Raw genomic sequence first — 18,062 nt, forward strand, 5'->3', positions numbered from 1 at the left:
AAAATAGTTAGCGAAAGCTTATTCGGAACGCACCCAAAATATTATTCAAATATTTAAACTTAAAATTTTAAAAACTATTTTTCAAATACTTGAACTTAAAAACTTAAACTTGTAAACTTTGTTTGAAATATTTTTCAAATATTTAAACTTAAAAGCTTAAACTTAATATATTTATTAAGTATTAAATTAAAATGCGCGCGTCTCAATCTTTAAAGTAGCTTTTTTGTTATATATGAAAGCCAGCTATTTTATATATACATATATAGTTAGCTTTTATATATAAAAACATTTTTACCAAAATATGTATATGTATTGTATATAAACTTAGCCACACACACATTTTTGTAAACATGTTAATTATAATAGGTTTGTAACAGTTTGTAAGTTGTTACCTTTTAATTTCAATGTTCAATTCCTTAAGTTGTACATCTAGTTTTACGAGTTTTAATTTTTCTTTACTAATATCTAGTTCTGTTTGTACTATTTCTTTTTGTGCTTTACTATTTTCTTCCCTTACATATATTTCCAGTTCTAAAGCTATTTTTTGTACTATACTAATTCTTCTTTTGCAGTTGCTAATTTAACAATATCAATTTTTTCGATAATTTTGCAACTTTAAGTTCCTTACTAACTCTTGTTTTCATAACATTTTTTACTTGTGAGTGCTTTTCCGATGAAACAAGGATTGCTCTTAAAGACAATTGCTTTTTTGATACAGACGGAACATTATTTTCATTATTGTGTAAAACATGTTTTTCGGCCTATTAATCTATACAAAATTATACTGTTAAAATTAATTTAGAACATTTATAATAAAAAAACATGTATATAATATTAATATATTATACATATCATTGGATCAATATAAAGTATTTTTGCTTTTTTAGGATATTTATCCAGCAAGTTAGTAGTTGATTGATCTAAATATACTCGCTTTCTATTTGTAGATCTGTTCATCATTCTCAACATATTTGATAGAAAGTTTACCATTCTATCTACAAATATGCAGGTGAATTGAATAAAATATGTTAATGTTTCGTTTGCTGTAAAATTAATGCTTCTACCTTCTTTAACTTCCACTTTTACTAGCTAAAAATAAATTTTATATAATATTAGTTTAGAATATTTTTTTGTGTAATAAAAATTTTTGTAAATATTTGTGTAAAAAATAACAATTAAAAAAAAAAAGTTAAAAATACAAAGATGATATTGCTTATCAGTCTACAGCAGATCTTAGTGCCTAATAATTTTTATGTAAAGTTTACTGCTTCCAGTCAACTTTATATGAATACGTCGCATTTTTGTCAGGCTTGAAACACAGCCATTACATTAAGCCAGAATACATAATTTCACAAATTAAACTGACAAGAATTTTAATAATATTGGGCTCAGAAGCAGCTAAGTATGCAAAAAATATTATATTGGCTGATGTATATATTATCTTTCATAATAGATTAGTTACAATTTTTCGGAGAGGAAAGATCTTAATATAAATGTTTCTAAGCATTAATATTATTAAATTGCTTGTCAATTTATATTTAAAATTATAATTTCCAGCATAATGTAGTGACTATGTTTCAAGATCAAAATGCGGCGTGCAATTTATATGAGCTAAAGATAGTACAAGTCACACAAAAATTCGATTCCAAGATCCGATATAGGCAATATCATCTATATAATTGATAAATTCATTAATTTTACTTCAGTTATTATTGTTAAATAAAAATCTAGCCTTATTTTTAATCATTTGAAGTTAGCGAAATACAAAACGGAAGTATATATACATATATCAAGACGTTCATACTTATTTACAGAGTTACTATTCGACGGGTATTTAATCATGAAATAACGGATTGAATCTAACTTACTGGTTAGCCAATATATACTTTACCTATGAGGTAGTCACCCATCAAGTAGTGTGATTTTACCAATAAGTTGGAACAATCGGTCCTTAATCTTACATACTTACATTGCACTTTTTTATTTAAAATTAAAATTGAATTTAAGTTGTCATATCTTTCAGGTACAGTCCTCCTTTCCTTCTACTAAGATATAATGAAGAATCCTTTTCTGTTCACGCACGTGCTTTGCAAAATTACAAACTTACATAATTTTTTAATAGTCTATATTATATTGAATTAATATAATTCAAATTAAAACTGCTAGGAGAATTTACATAAACACAAAGACTTTATCATAATAATCATTTAACATTGGGATCTGTATAATGATTCGGAAAGTTTATTAATTTTTTATTTTGACCGAACAAATTGAGAATTATGCATACCGTCCTACATTTGACCGTTTTGTATAATTTTCAATAATATTATCATAAGAAATGTTATAAACTGTATAAAAAATGTCTTAAATTCATCCTTAGTTTTCTTCGAAATTAAGCGTTATATTATTTATAGTATTATATTAATAAAAAATGAAATAGCGATTTATTTAATTTAAAGAAAAGACAAGTATCGCGCGCGAAAAGACTAATACAATTTACTATACTCTTGTGTTTCCTTTTTAAAGACATTTTAAAATTTAGATCTATTCTCTGTATCTGCTCTTTTAAAATAAAGTTATATCAATAAAGAAAAAAAGATATCAATATAAAAAAGTTAAAAAACAACGCATAAATCACAGAAATTAACTATAAACAGTATCAATTTAATTATTTTTTCATTCTCTTTATATATCGCCTTTTCTAAGTAATAATAATTGAAATTATTAAACGTGCATTAAAGAAAATATTTTGTTTTTTGTTTTTATTCATGTGTACAGAGATACTTGAGGAAATTGCGCAACATAATTATACTTCTTTTCAATTTCCTGAGTTTTTGTATGATTAGATTTAACAGGTAAAATATTTATTATGTTCGTCGTAAGTTCTACAGGCCTAAGTGAACCAAAAAAATCTGTTACTGGTACTTTATCTGGATCCCTTCTAAACAAATCTCTTCTTACACCCACTGTAGACAGACAATAATCTCTCGGACATACTTTCAACTAAAAAAATATTAATTTCTCGATTAGATATAGTGAAGCTTACCATTAAATTTAATATTAATAAAATACTTACAAATTCACCCAATGTTTTAGTACTAGATGGTTCTACTTTTTCCAAAAAGTTTAATGCATAATAAGTATATCGATCTATAATGTAAACACCAATAGCAGGATCCACATGATGCTAAAACAAATAACAAGCTGTAGAATAGATTATATCAATAATAGTAACAAAACCATTAAACTATAGTACTTACTGGAATGCACACTGTCTATGTTTCTACCCGATGACCTCAAGCTGAACTACATGGGTCAGTATTCATTATTGAATGTTATTTTAAGGTCATCTCAAGCAATGTCTTAAAATGCTAATACGGCTCTGTGATTGGTTGATGGCATCATAAGACAGTACTTAAGATGATCTTAAATATAAGATCCGACTATGAATACTGGCTATAGTGTCTATGGAACATCCCTATCTCTATTTTTTTCGTATTATCAGAAATGTCACGGTTCGCTTTTAGATAATCCACGAATGTGACACGCCTTTTGACAAAGTGGACATGAACTACGTCAATGTCCAGGTTCTCAATTTTTGCTCGTTCTCATTGAAAACCTGAATATTGGCTATATAGTTCATGTCCGCTTTGTTAAAGAGCGTATTGCATTCAAGGATTATCTAAAAGCAGACTTGGACATCTCAGCCTTCTCTCTGGTATTATTCAATAGTATAATGTGTAACCCCTCACTGCCATAAAAATTTAGGAAAAATAAACTATAGCATGTTATCTTGTGTTTATAATACAGAGGCATTGAATTACATTTGCAGCGCAATTTTTAGCGCGTTTCAAATTATGGAATCAATCAATGGTTTAAGTGCGCCATTTCAAAAAATAGTCACGCAATAGCGTGAAAAAAAGCTAATTAATTATTCGACTAATAAACATAAAGTTAAGGTTGCTTATCTACTACGCCTTTTTCAGGCGACGTATGTATGTATAATAATAGATAATTACACAGGCACACAAAAAAAAAGTGGTTGGTCCGGCGGACTAGACTAGTCAATCCTTATGTATTTCGACCCGCTGAATCCGAATCTAAGGTCAGAATTGCAAAGTTAGCTCACATTTTCAAACCACAAAAAAAATTCTTTTTTAATTACACAGGCAAACGAAAAAAAAGTGGTTGGTCCGGCGGACTAGACTAGTCAATCCTTATGTATTTCGATCCGCTGAATCCGAATCTAAGATCAGAATTGCAAAATTAGCTCGCATTTTCTAACCTCAAAAAAAATTTTTTTTTAAATATTGGTCCGGTGGGCCAGACTAGTCAATTCTTATGTATTTTGACCTGCTGAATCCGAATCCAAGATCAGAATTGCAAAGTTAGCTCGCATTTCCTAACCTAAAAAAAATTTTTTTTTGAGATTAGGAAAAAATGAGCTAATTCAGCAATTCTGACCTTGGATTTGGATTCAGCGGGTCAAAATACATAAGGATAGACTAGTCTGGTCCGCCGGACCAACATTAAAAAAAAATTTTTTTTTGAGGTTAGGAAAAAATGAGCCAATTCAGCAATTCTGACCTTGGATTTGGATTCAGCGGGTCAAAATACATAAGAATAAACTAGTCTGGTTTGCCGGACCAACATTAAAAAAAATTTTTTTTTTTTTAAGGTTAGGAAATGCGAGCTAACTTTGCAATTCTGACCTTGGACTCGGATTCAACGGGTCAAAATACATAAGGATTGACTAGTCTGGCCCACCGGACCAATATTTAAAAAAAAATTTTTTTTGAGGTTAGAAAATGCGAGCTAACTTTGCAATTCTGACCTTAGATTCGGATTCAGCGGGTCAAAATACATAAGGATTGACTAGTCTAGTCCGCCGGACCAACCACTTTTTTTTTTGTGTGTTATTTGACCGATAAATGTTTTAAATTAATAGAAAAATTATATTCAACACCAAGATACTTTACAAAATAGGAAAAACGTTAAATTTATCTTTTTTATTTAATTTTAAAGTTTTTTTATATTAGTAAGTAAGAACATAATAAATTGATGGCTGTAAGAATAATGCGCACACTCTTTAACGTTGTTCGTTATACTGCAATTTATAAATTAACTGTAAAATAAATTATTCAGTCAAATAATTTAATAACAAGCATTGACTTCTTGTTCAAGACGTTGTTTGTAACGTTAAATTATGGAGCCCAAATTTATACATACATTTATTCTTACATTACGAGCAATTGTTATCCTTAAGTGAGTTTTTATCCGATTCTTTGTTAGATGGCCACGTGATGAGGATGTGCACTATAACTACTTGCATTTTAGCATACGTGTTTTTATATTTAGGATGTATTTTTAACTTACCGCTCGAAGTTGTGAAATGCACTTGTATATTGAAAAACTACAATTGGCGGTTATTAATAAGAGAAAAAACGGTGATAGAAAAAAAGGATGTTGACACTGTTTAAGGATGTATCGGACTGAAGTTCAAAATGGTACAAAGTTGCTAAAAATTTGTGAAATTGTTCTTTTAGTTTCCCTAATGTACTGCAAAAAATTGAAAACGCATCCACTAAACGGTTGCTGAGTTATACCTATTTTAATTTTCACTGATTTTACATGGTATCCTTTTCTATCTTATAGAAAAAGATGATCTTGACGGATGAAACAGCTAAAAAAATATAGAAGAAATAGTACTAGTGTTTTGAATTTTTTTGTACATCTAGTATATGAATAAATAAAAATATCTGCCATGTTTCAATTGTCTTCACTACATCGTTTTAAAGAAATAAAATATAACTTGAGATAATTGTGCATTTTCACTGTCAAAAGTTTAAACTTATAAGTGAAAAAAATTGCAAATACGTGAAAAATACCTTTGTAAGAGTAAAAATAAGACTCCAACTATCGTTCAAGTTTCTTACATCTAGATTTATTATGCGTTAGGCGTAAATATTTAAATATTTCAAATTTCATGCACTTTTGTCTAAGATTGTATGTCCGATACACCCTTAAAAGTCGTGTCGTCAGTTTAATAGTCAAAGTTAAAATAATTTATACACATATGGTTTGATAACAATAAACAGCCTTTAACTTTTTCATGTACAGTGGAAACCACCGTTCCCATCTTTTCTTTTTCATATATTAGTAAAAGTTTCTTGCTATTTTATGGTATTCGGATCGGGTTTTTTGCGTTTTTTTGTTTGTAGGGCCCGCTTCGCGCGGGCTCAAAAGCTCTTACTTCACGCACACACAAGTATCGCGGCTGTTTGTCCGCGGACCCTAAAACTCGCACGAAAATACAGGATGTTTCCGAGATCATTGCAGTAACTTTGTTAAAAAATTCTTTTTTGAAACAACCTGTATTTCGAAATACCGCTTTATACATCGTCGAAATATTTTTCTTTTTTTTTGAACATCAATTACTCTCTACCATTCTAGTTAACTTCTGAACCTTCTTTTAAATCTTTAATTTATCCTTAAATTTATTTATTATAATAAGATATTTTTAATTTATTTCAAAATAACATGCAATATATGAAACTATCGACTTATATTTAAACTGTTTTATTCGTTTATTCACGTATTTATAACTCATTTCATTTTTCAAGTATTTGTCACAGAAGACGATTGAATAGACTCCCTCTGAAGATTTAAATTTTCAATTGTAATCACCATTAAGTCGCGCTTGTGTATGTATGCATAATTAGTTGTTTTTGAATCCTTTATCTATCCAGCTAACCATTTGCTGCCAAATTGTTAGCAGACTGCTAAAAATTTTTTGCGGAATCAGGCTGCCAAAACCATGGCCTACTGTGTCCTCGAGTGCGCCCCAATTGCAAGCAAAAATTGTTATCAAATCCTGATATCAAATTGGGTGCAACACCAGAGCAGATCTGTTACTAGCAATACAATGACAAATTCACGCAGCAAATTGAGAACAGATGTTGCAACGTAAACTCATAGCAGATTTGCGCCAAATATGTAGCAGATCTGTATTCATAAATGACGACAGATTGGCGACAGATTTGTCGAATCTTTTCATTTTCAGTTATAATTTTATTTGAAAATCGATGTAAGCAGTCTCCTGGGAAGATTTATTAATTCAGGAGTAGGAACAGATTGAATAATTTACCCCACCCTCTCCTTAGCATCTAATATTTCCTATAAGGGGACCTCAATTGACCTATCCATTTTCTCCCTTTATATCGCAGGTATATCATCTATTCTAGGTGCAATTAATTTCATTAAATTTCTTGTAGTTAAATGTCACTTAAAAAAAAAAAAAAAAAAAAAAAACTACCAATTCTGTATCATAAAAGTATAATGTGGCGGTCCTCCGCAGGCGCAACAAAGGAAGATAATTTTTGCTTATCTTAGTCGCGCTGCGAGTGGTCTTTATGTAGCGAGTTAACTGCATTTTACTCCCGAAAGAATAGGCCGCCTATCGACGGTGCTGCACTTTTTATTGCCAATTTGACATTTCGACAGATCTGCTGCATTTCTGGTATCACTCTGTCGCGTACTTTGACGCGTACACAAATGTTGTATTTCTACAGGCAATTTGCTGACATTGTTTGCACTTTGGTGTTTGTCGTCAATCTGTCATCAATACTTTCAATAAATCTGCTCGCAGTTCACTATTATTTTGTCATGTATTCTGATGACAGACGTTGCTAAATATTTGCTGAATATCTGCTAACAGTGTTTCCTAACAATGACAAAATATGTTTCTCATTTGTCGTCTTTTTGGCAACAAAATCTGTTGCCAACATTTGTCACAGCAGAAATGGTTATCAGGATATATATGTATAACACTGATATGTAAGCCTAATCATTTCTATGTCCATCCATTTGCTTTTAGTATTCAAATTTTACATTTTTTTGATCAAAAATACACGCCCGTGTGAGTAGTTCGCGGAAATACAAACTAACAAATGTGCGTACTTATCGTATAATATCGTAAAATCATTAGTAATGCCGTTTACATGAGTACATCATGCCGTACTCAAGCGTGATCTTGTCCTATACATGTTTTTACCAAACTTTTCATAATAAAAATCATGTTATGTAACCCCCTATACAATGAAAATCCGATCCATATACAGGTTGTTTCATTTAAGAACCTACATTTCTTAAAGTTACGCCATTCATTTATGAAACACCCTCCTGTATATGGAAAACCCAAACCTATGGCTGCCATCCTCAAAAAATTTGGAATAAAATGAGACCATTTGCAAGTGGTTCGGACCACAAATAACGGTGTAGTTCGCGGTCATACAGATAAACCCATATCCGTTACTAATCTATATAGAGAAAATTTTGAAAAAACCCCGTTTATGTAAAAAATAAATCCGTAATTTTAACCCGGAAGAAATTTAAAACAAAATGAAACCAATTGCATAAGGATCGGACATCAAATGACGAAAATTATCGCGGACATACAGACATACAGACAACTGAATTTATATATATAAATTTTTGAAAAACCCTGTATATGTAAATAACACTTTTTTACATTGATTATTTATTCATTTCCATATACAGGTTGTTTCATAAATGTTTGGCGTAACTTTAAGAAATGTAAGTCTTTAAATAAAACACCTTGTATATGGAAAAATCAATCTTATGGCAGCCTTACTCATTAAATTTCGAATAAAATGAGACCGTTTGCAAGAGATTCGGGCTACAAATGACGATGTTGTTCGCGGTTATACAGACAAACGTTTATCCGTTACTAATCAATATATAGATAATTTTTTAAAAACCCTGTATTTCGAAAAACCAAACCCATAGCAGCAATCCTCGTAAAATTTGGAATAAAATAAGATCTTTTGCATTAGAATCGGACCATAAATGATGGAGTAGTTCGCGGGCATACAGACTTCAATCATTCATACGTATATTTTGACCTATCATTTTTTAAACACCCTGTTTTTGAAAAATTCGAGCCCATAGTAGCCATCCCCGGAAAAAATGCTAAATTTTGAAACCAGTTGCAAGAGGATCGGACCACAAATGACGGAAAAGTTCGCGGGAATAAAAACTTCAGTCATAAAAACGTATATTTTTGCCCATCATTTTTGACAACCTGTTTTTGAAAAATTCGAGCCCATGGTAGCAGTCTCCGGAAAATTTGCTAAATTTTGACACCAGTGGCGTTAAGATCGGACCACAAATGACGAAGCAGTCCGAGGAGTTACGGACATACATACATCGCGACTTATATCTATATAGATGTTTCATTTATTGCAAAAATATTGTTGCGTGCCGCGTGTCGCCCGATACACCCCTGAAGCGCTAGTCAGCTGACGGACCGATCGATATTTTCGGCTGGTTGCCGGAAGAATTTGTTATTTAAATAAATGAATTAAGCGGCTGGTTGCCGGGAAATATTTTGTAAACAAATATTGTAGACAGTTTAACGTCGGACTCCTGCCGAGGAGGACGTGTCACGCGCTTTCTCTGTTGTAATAAAGCTTTTTGAGTTCCATAGACGTTTTGATTTTCTCGACGCGAGTGTGTGTGTGAGTGCGGGAGTGTCTTTCGACGTTCCGGCGCAACATTATAAATAAATAAATTGATTCTGAAAAATGTCTTTTCAGAAAAAATTCAATTTTTAGCAATTATTTAAATGTCTTTGATAGGTTATACGGAGATTTTTTGGATCGCTGATTACGAATCCGATATCCAAAGTTTCAAATTTAAAATGGTTAATTCTGTAACAAACCTCCCGTCCGCCGGCATCACCGACCGCGCGCGGTCCGGCCGAACACCCGCCGGACCGTACAAACGGGCACCGGCCCGTCCTAATCACCCGCAAAAAAGCGTCGAGACGAGGCATCGTCTCCGCTCCGCGTATTTCCCCGCACGCTCCCAACCTCCACGGGAGGGGAGCGAGTGCGGGGAAACCCGAAGATCCGCGAGGATCCCCGATCCTCCACCCAAGCCGGTATAAAAAGCCGCTCCGGTGGAGGCTGCGACACTTCTCGCTCCGACCGTACGCTGGATTCCGATCCCGACCAGAGTACGATCCTGAGAAGCTTCCTGCGACCGGCAATTAGGGTAGAGTGTTCTCTGCCTTAACCGAGAGCTCTCGGTACCGCTCGCATTCTAAATCCTAGTTCGTCTCCGTAGCAGAGGGTAGAGCGTACTCCGCCTTCGCCGAGAGTTCTCGGCTACGGACTTTCCTTAGTCGCCCGATCACCCGGCTCGAACACAACGGGGGTGGAGAGTTCTCCGTCTCCCTCGAGAGATCTCGAGATCGACCGGCGTTTCCTCGATCACCAGAGAAATCACCGCGCAGCATAACACCCCGCGCTTCACGCCGCGCACCGCGCACCACCGATCTCGAGGCACCGGCAATTACCACCCGCCATACCGCTCGCCTCACCGCGCCACGAAACGCCGCTTCACGCGCCAGGGCATTGCCCGCCGGCCCGTCGCCGCACACCGCAACCGTCACCGAGCGAACTACGCGCCCGACAACAAAACAGCTGTTCGGCCCGCGACGCGCGACTTACACAAACACACATACACACCCTACACCTGTAAATACACATTCCGTCGAACGACTCATCATACACACCGACACACTGACACATTGTAAATAGCCTGTACATAGCCACGAATTATTAAAATATATCTATTCTTTATTACGGAAAAGCTGAGTCTATTGTCTCAGGGACCTTCCTACACCCGATCCTAGCAAATTAAGCCCGAGTAGGAAATACGGTCCGTTACAATTCAAAATGGCGGATGAAAGTGAGAAAATGCCTTTTTTAGTAACAATTCGTTTTTTTCGCTTGAGGGAAGAAGACGATCAAAGGATAATAAGGTAGATAAAGGAGGAAGAGAAGTATTAGAAATGATAGGAGAATGTGGGTGAGAAATTTTCAATGGAAATGTAGCAGGAGATGAGAAGGGGGAGTTTACATACACGGGAGGTAGAGGAAGCACTGTGATTGATTATATTTTTGGAGATAGAAATACGAAGGAAAAAATAGAAAGAATGTTAGGAGACACGGTAGATTCGGATCATTTGCCAGTTGAGATAGAAGTCAAGAGTGCTGAGAGGGAGAGAGAGTTAAAAGTAGAAGCATAAAGGGGGGGTCTAGAATGAAGAGGGTAAAAAACGGTTCAGGGAGGAGGAATAGGGGGAGGGTGAGAGCGGAGGTTAAATAAGGATAGGATGGAAAATAGAATCACTGAGGCGATAAAGAAGACAGAGTGTGTGTGTGAGAGAGAGAGAGAGAGAGAGAGAGAGAGAGAGAGAGAGAAGAAAGGGAAAGAAGGTTAATAAGAGTTGGTGAGATAAGGAGTAGGTTGATAAAAAACAGATGAGAGGGAAATTAAAGAGGTGGAGAGGGGAAAAAGAAGAAACGAGGAGCTTAATGGAGAAGAAAGGGAAGTATAAAGAGTTATGAAAAAAAAGGAGAATAGGAAGTGGGAAAAAAGGCGGAAGAGACTAGGACAGAAAGCGAAGTTTGGAAAATAATAAATATAGATAAGAGGAAAAAAGGTAAATAAAGGGTAGAGATAGAAAAATGGAAAGAGTATTTCATGTGCTTACTAGGAGAAATAGAAGGAGGTAAAGGGGGAAGATAAGGGAAGGGGGAGAAAAGGAGGAGGTAATAAGCGGGGAGGAGGTGAGAAGTTGAAATTAGGAAAAGCGGGAGGAATGAATGGAATTTCGAAGTATGGAATCTGAAGTATGGAAGTTGGAAGGGGGAGAGAAGCTGGATGAAAGAATTTTTGGATAGGGTGTGGAAGGAAGAAGAGTGGTCAGAGAAGTGGAAGGTGTAGTTGTGCCTCTATTAAAGAAAGGAAATAGAAAGAACGTGGAGTTATAGGAGAATAACTTTGATGTCCTCACTTTATAAAGTGTATGCGATGATCCTAGTAGAGAGGTTGAAGAAAGACATTAAGGAAAAGGGGATAATTCCAGATAATCAAGCAGGTTTTAGGAAGAATAGAGGTACAATGGATAACATTTTTGTACTGAATTATCTCATAAATAGGTAGGAAAGGAGGAAAACTGGTGGCATTATTTGTAAACTTGAAGGCGGCTTTTGACTCGGTTAGGAGGATTTTGATAAAGACGATGAAAAAGAGGAGGATAAGGAAAGGTTTGATAGAGAGGGTAAAAATCTTATTAAGGGAGATAAAAAGTAGGGTTAGAATAGGGGAAGAGAGAGGGGAGGAGTAAGACAAGGATGTCTTAAGTCCGTTACTTTTTAACGTCTTGATATCTGACTTGGAGGAGGCAATAACAGTGGAGGGTAGAAGAAAAGAGAATGTGTACGCTTGCATACGCAGACAATTTGATAGTAATAGCGGAGGAGAAGTATCAGATAAGGAGTATGATAAACTAAAAACGTACTTAGATGGAAAGAACTTGGTGCTAAACGCCGGGCAATAAAAAATAATGAGATTTTAAAAAGGAGGAGTAGGGAAAGTAGAAAAAGTTGATAGTGGAAAAGAAGGAGAATAGAAGAGGTGAAGAAGCTATCTGACATGTTATGCAAAAAAAACGGGGGCAAGAGGTTCAGATAAGGGATAGAGTGAGAAAGGTGTCCGCAGTGATGGATAAGGTGGGGGATTGGAAAGAGAAGGTATGGAAAGGACTGGGAGAGGAGACTGTGGTTATTCGACAGGTTAGTGTAGACAGTTATAGATTATGGAGTTGAAATATGGAGTTGAAAAGAGAGAGATAAGCTGGAGGGGCTAGAGAAGAGATATTTAAGGTGCATCCAGCTAGGATTGGATTGGGGTACATCAGAGTATATGGTGAGAGAAGAGATACAGAGAGATAAATTGACATGTAGAGCAGGAAGAAGGGCGTGGGCATATGCAAAGAGGTTGGATGAGGGGAGGGGCAGTGGGTTGGCAAAAAAATGCTTACAGGAGATAAGAATAAAAGGTAGGACTCGAAAAATGGATGGAGAATGGAAAGGAGGAATTTTTTAAACATAGAGGGTGGAAATTAGAGGAATAAAGGGGGGAGGAGAGAATTTGAAGCTATTTTTAATAAAGATAGACAGTTACAGAGAAAGGAAAGATGAAAAAGAATTAGAGAGTCGGAATATAGCAAATGGTATAAATATGTGAAAGAGGGTGGAGTGCCAGGATATTTAAAAAAAAAAGGAGAGTAAGTGGAATAAAATCATGAGGTTTAGGCTAAGTAATGGGATGAGAGGGAATAGATACTGAGAGAACGAAAAAAAGAAAATGTGTAGATTATAAAGAAGGGCGGTAGAGACTTGAAAGCATATGTGAAAAAAATGTAGAGATTGGGAAAGAGGTAATGATAGTTGGCAGGAGGTAGTGGAGAAGATTTTAGGGGCGGAAAAAGGAGAGAGTTAGCTGAAGAAATTAGAGATGGAGAGAGAAGGGGAGAAAGAGGGGACAAAAAGAACGAAGAGGAATAGGAGAAGATATAATAATTGAATCAGAGGCAGAGGAAACAGGTGGTTGGGTTTGGGTGGGTGAATGGGTGTGTGTGTGTGTGTGTGTGTGGCCACAGCAAAGAAGTGTCGGTTGATTTGTGTTGAATAAGTTATATGACGTTTTGAACATTTAACGTCGTTTTTCTGAAAAACTATTGTTTTTATGGCAAAAATCAATAGAACGTAAAATGTGTATTTCGATGAGATCTACAACTTTTTATTTGAAGTATTTTTCGAAATTTTCATTATTTATGGAAATAAATGGAAAAAACCGTGTTTTTTATGGTTTCCGCCATAAAAATTAAATTAGCGCCAATTTTCATTATTATATTCGTAATTAGGGCGCCAAAATACAGTTTCCAAAAAATCGAAGGTATGTCGTTTCGGAAATTTATCCAAAAATATATTTGAAATATATCAGGATTTTTTCCAGTCCAAAAAAATAAATGTTTTTATTATGACACGCATTTTTGTAGCTGGAATCGCGAGAAACCCCAGTATGATTATTATACGACACAAAAGTGTGTACAACAAGAGTTAATGAAAATTTTATAAATGAAATGCTAACTCTGAAAATCACATGATAGCATCTCACCATATTTCGAATATATAACCACAGAAAAAAAAATCCGTTCTGTCGTTTAGAAACGTCCTGTCAATAGTTCTGATGATTAAATTACGTAAAAAAAAATTATTTTTACAAAACGTGTATATGCGTATGTCTGTGTATGTGTGCGTGTGTGTAATTGACATCTCAGGTAAACAAAATTAATTAAAAACATTTAGTCACTGAAAAAAATGTACGCGTGCAGAACTATACAAGACCTGCTTTAAAATAAATACAACTGTCATTTCACGTTTAGAGACAAAAACACAAGTTTTTTTAGCAAGATAATTGTTTAAAACATTGTCTAATTCTATCACCAAAACTCTTTAATAAAATAATGTACGCGTTTTAAACTATACACGAACTTTTTAAAATTAACAAAACTGTCAAAGTATGATAAAAGTATGTCCAAGATCTGTGCGAGAGAGAAAGGTATATCATGATACTTACTCTCTCTGTGCATGCGTCAATATCATTACCTGCACCGCAGTTTTAATACATTTCTGCACTTCTGTACTGTTCTGTACTTAATGTACGAATTGTATATGTGTGAAAACATATATAATGCCAGCCATTGTAACTTATAGCGTCCATAATACATTTGAGCATGCGCAGAGAGGGCAAGTATCATGATATCTTTCTTTCTCGCACAGATCTTGGACTCACTTTCAGTGCTGGCATTTCTCCTCCATGTATATGTACTCAAAGATATTTCTTATATCTGCAAGAATTGAGGTTAGTACTTTGTATGTGAAAATTAATAACCTAGTTGTTAGATTGTTCTAAAATTCTCTTTCAATTAATTCATTAAAGTTGATACTCAATAATGTTTACATTGCTAATTTATTAGATTCATGTCTATAACTTGCAATTTTCACTTTTGATTATAAATTTCCACTAATATGAGTTTTTATTTTTCAAAAACCTATTAATTAAATTTTATGCATTTTTAATGATATTTTTTGTTTATATTAAAAATTTAAAAACCAATGAACCAAAACTTTTTTTATATTAATATAATTTTTAATAATAAACTTTGAACAAATTTAATTTTTTTTGTTTAGAAGATGTAACATTGATAAGAGTAACACATCTTAACATATTACTTTATAATAAGATAAATAATATATTATAAGTTTAACAATTTCAGTATTCTTCAGTTTAAGAATATTGTAATATAAACAGTCATAAAAAGGTTCAAAATGTTTACTTTACATGATATTTGAATGTATACATAACCTTTAAAAATATGTACTTTTACATTCCTATACCAAAAACTTTTACAAAGTCAAGTATGATCTCCCTAACTAAAGTTTTATTTATTTTTGTTTATTTTTGTTTATCTCATATTTTAAACTTGTAAAATTTTAACTAATAAGTAAAATATGCGCAATACCATATCAATAATATCAATTCTTCATCAGAACCATCTATCCATAAATCAGAACTGACAAGCTATCAGTGGTAATCAATTCCATTGCACTATAAATAATATTATTTGCATTTATTGTCATTTCTAAAAATCAAATTTTTTAATTAAAATATACTCAAAGATTTAATTCAAAACTATTTAAATTATAAATAACCTAGTTTTTTCAGTTTTTCAATTTGAGAATGCAATCTGAGTAGTTCACTACGCAGATATTCTTTCCATAAAATATGTCACGTGATTAGCAGATGAGATACGCTAATCATGTAAATGTGCTAATCAGTGGATGAGTTACGCTAATCAATGGATGCGTTAATCGCTGTGTACGCGAATGCACTCTTCTAAATATGCAAAATTAATCAAAATTCGATTAATATGTTAAATTTTGATTCCAGAATATTGATCATATAGAGCCACAATTAGCATCACACAAAAAGCTAGTGGATTGTTTGACTGAATAACTCATTTTAATTTGTAAACTGCAATATTAAAAAGCTTGCATAGTATCTTTAGTTATAAATTTATCATGTTCCTACTTATTGATATCAAAAACTTTAAATTTAAATTTAAAAAAAAGTGACTCGAGTAACAATTTTCCTTATCAGAAACATTTTACACATAAAAATACACAAATTTATAAAATTAGAAGAAAATCAGAGGCGAGAGCATTATATTGCATATTAACCCAAAGCAGTATGCATTCAGTTAGCACTATAATTCAATGGGTAGAACAAATAAAAGTATCCGTTACTTACAGAAAGCGAATCTTCCCCAACTAAACTAGAAGCGACTGCTAATATGTTAGGAGAATAAAATTTCTCATACATCGAACTTGCTTGACAAGTGTCAACCACAAACAAAATTTCATGGTATCTTCGTTTTTGCCACATTTGCTCCAAAGCATCTCCTAACTCCTGACTAGTGATTTCTTCAGAATCTTGAAACTTTAAAAATCCATTACCACCATGGCCAGTTAAATAAATTAAGATATTTGAACCCTCGTCTGTTAATAATTTTTTAGATCTCGGAGTTTCCTGAACTAAGCGTCCAGTCAGCAGCCTTACAAAATTTTCGACTGTTACTTCATAACCTCTATAGTCAACTTCGACATCGTCGCCATAAACATTAATATGTTGTTTGATGTTGTTGAAAACAGTCGCTGGTCTAGGATTCCTCGGATTACACGCCATATCATCGGCTATCATAAGAATAATTTGCGAATCTGGTATTCCTAAACGTTTGACACTTCGGTAGATAGACAAAACATTTGCAACATGTCGATAATTGAACCAGAATCGTGACGTATCAACCAAAACTGCCCAATTGTTGGAATGTTCAGTTTTTGCAAAGTTATCCGGTATCTAAAATTTTAATAAAAACTAATAAAAAACGAAAAAATTAAATGTTTTCTTAAAGAAATAAATATTAAAGAAATCACCTCCCACGTATAACACGACACTAAAAGAAAAATTAGCATTGTCATAAAGGAAATCAAATACATCTTGATACATACAATGTATGTTTCCTTAATATTTTATATTATAATTTTACCGAAATCCGACTGCGCCTGTTTACTGGCCTAGTTTACATCGTCAAAACCTTAGTACGCGTATTAATGGTTTGTTCGCGTCGCCATGCTCCGACATGCTCCTACTCACTCCAACGCATTCTAATAGGTTGGCGTCATCGGAATCAACGTATTGGAGTGCGTTGGAGTGAATAGGAGCATGTTGGGGCATTTGACGCGAACAAACCATGGGTCTGTTCGCGTCACATGCTCCGACATGCTCCTATTCACCCCAACGCACTCCAATACGTTGATTCGATGACGCCAACCTATTAGAATGCGTTGGAGTGAGTAGGAGCATGTCGGAGCATGGCGACGCGAACAAACCACATAAGTTTGGTGCGCACCAAAGCCTTAGTACGGGCGCGTTTACATCGAATGTACTAATAGCGTTTTCGATTGGGCTGCACTAAAGACCCATAATCAAAGATGCGCCAATGGCCCCCCACCATGACTGCTATCCACCATCTTGTACCCATACGGTGACTGAATGGGATCTGGGGCTAAGGTCTGGAGTAGTGGAGATAATAAACAATGCGAGCCTGCTCCAAGTTGTACGCAGCCATATAACAGATGCAAATTTAATTTTTCTTGTTCTTCCTGAGTGTATCGTCAAAATATAGTGACCCTCGAGAGTGCAGAGATTGAATTACCTTATAATTTCTGACACATATTTCTTTAACCTATACTGCTCAACCACTGATCTCATTAAAGTGGATATGGCGTACCCTAATAATCTGAGGTAAAGAAGTGTGACCAATAGAATACCGGAAGCCATTAAAGTTGTAGTCAGCGTACACGCTTTTGGCGGAAAATTTGAATGACTAACACAAAATATATGTGTTAAATAAGATATATTGTAAAAATATAAAATATGATTATAATGTAACCAGTAAAAATGAATTAAAAAATTAATTAATTTACAAAATATATTAAAATGTATATGTTTAGTAATTTAAAATGTTCTAAAATATTAATCTGGAATGTGTTTATTTGAAT

General features: G+C 33.9%; 1 protein-coding gene across 1 annotated transcript; it reads right to left on the reverse strand.

Moving 5' to 3' along the window:
• Positions 1-2,735: 2,735 nt before the first annotated feature.
• LOC105832591 (putative GPI-anchor transamidase) lies at positions 2,736-17,141 on the reverse strand. Its single transcript, XM_012673687.3, has 4 exons — positions 16,935-17,141; positions 16,252-16,857; positions 3,077-3,187; positions 2,736-3,003 (listed from the first exon to the last, which is right to left on the reverse strand). Exons 1-4 carry the CDS (start codon positions 16,995-16,997, stop codon positions 2,767-2,769), a joined length of 1,017 nt encoding a protein of 338 aa, XP_012529141.1. The 5' UTR covers positions 16,998-17,141; the 3' UTR covers positions 2,736-2,766.
• Positions 17,142-18,062: the final 921 nt, after the last annotated feature.

The sequence above is a fragment of the Monomorium pharaonis genome, chromosome 6, assembly GCF_013373865.1.
Source record: "Monomorium pharaonis isolate MP-MQ-018 chromosome 6, ASM1337386v2, whole genome shotgun sequence".
Taxonomy (NCBI): domain Eukaryota; kingdom Metazoa; phylum Arthropoda; class Insecta; order Hymenoptera; family Formicidae; genus Monomorium; species Monomorium pharaonis.

Bases quoted from the DNA above. Each gene is read 5' to 3' on its own strand.
- LOC105832591 (XM_012673687.3), bottom strand. From the start codon at position 16,997: ATGTATTTGATTTCCTTTATGACAATGCTAATTTTTCTTTTAGTGTCG. The intron at 3,188-16,251 runs GTAAGTAACGGA...TATTTGTTTTAG, and splicing joins TTGGGGAAGATTCGCTTTCT to CATCATGTGGATCCTGCTAT. The intron at 3,004-3,076 runs GTAAGTATTTTA...ATATTTTTTTAG, and splicing joins CTAAAACATTGGGTGAATTT to TTGAAAGTATGTCCGAGAGA.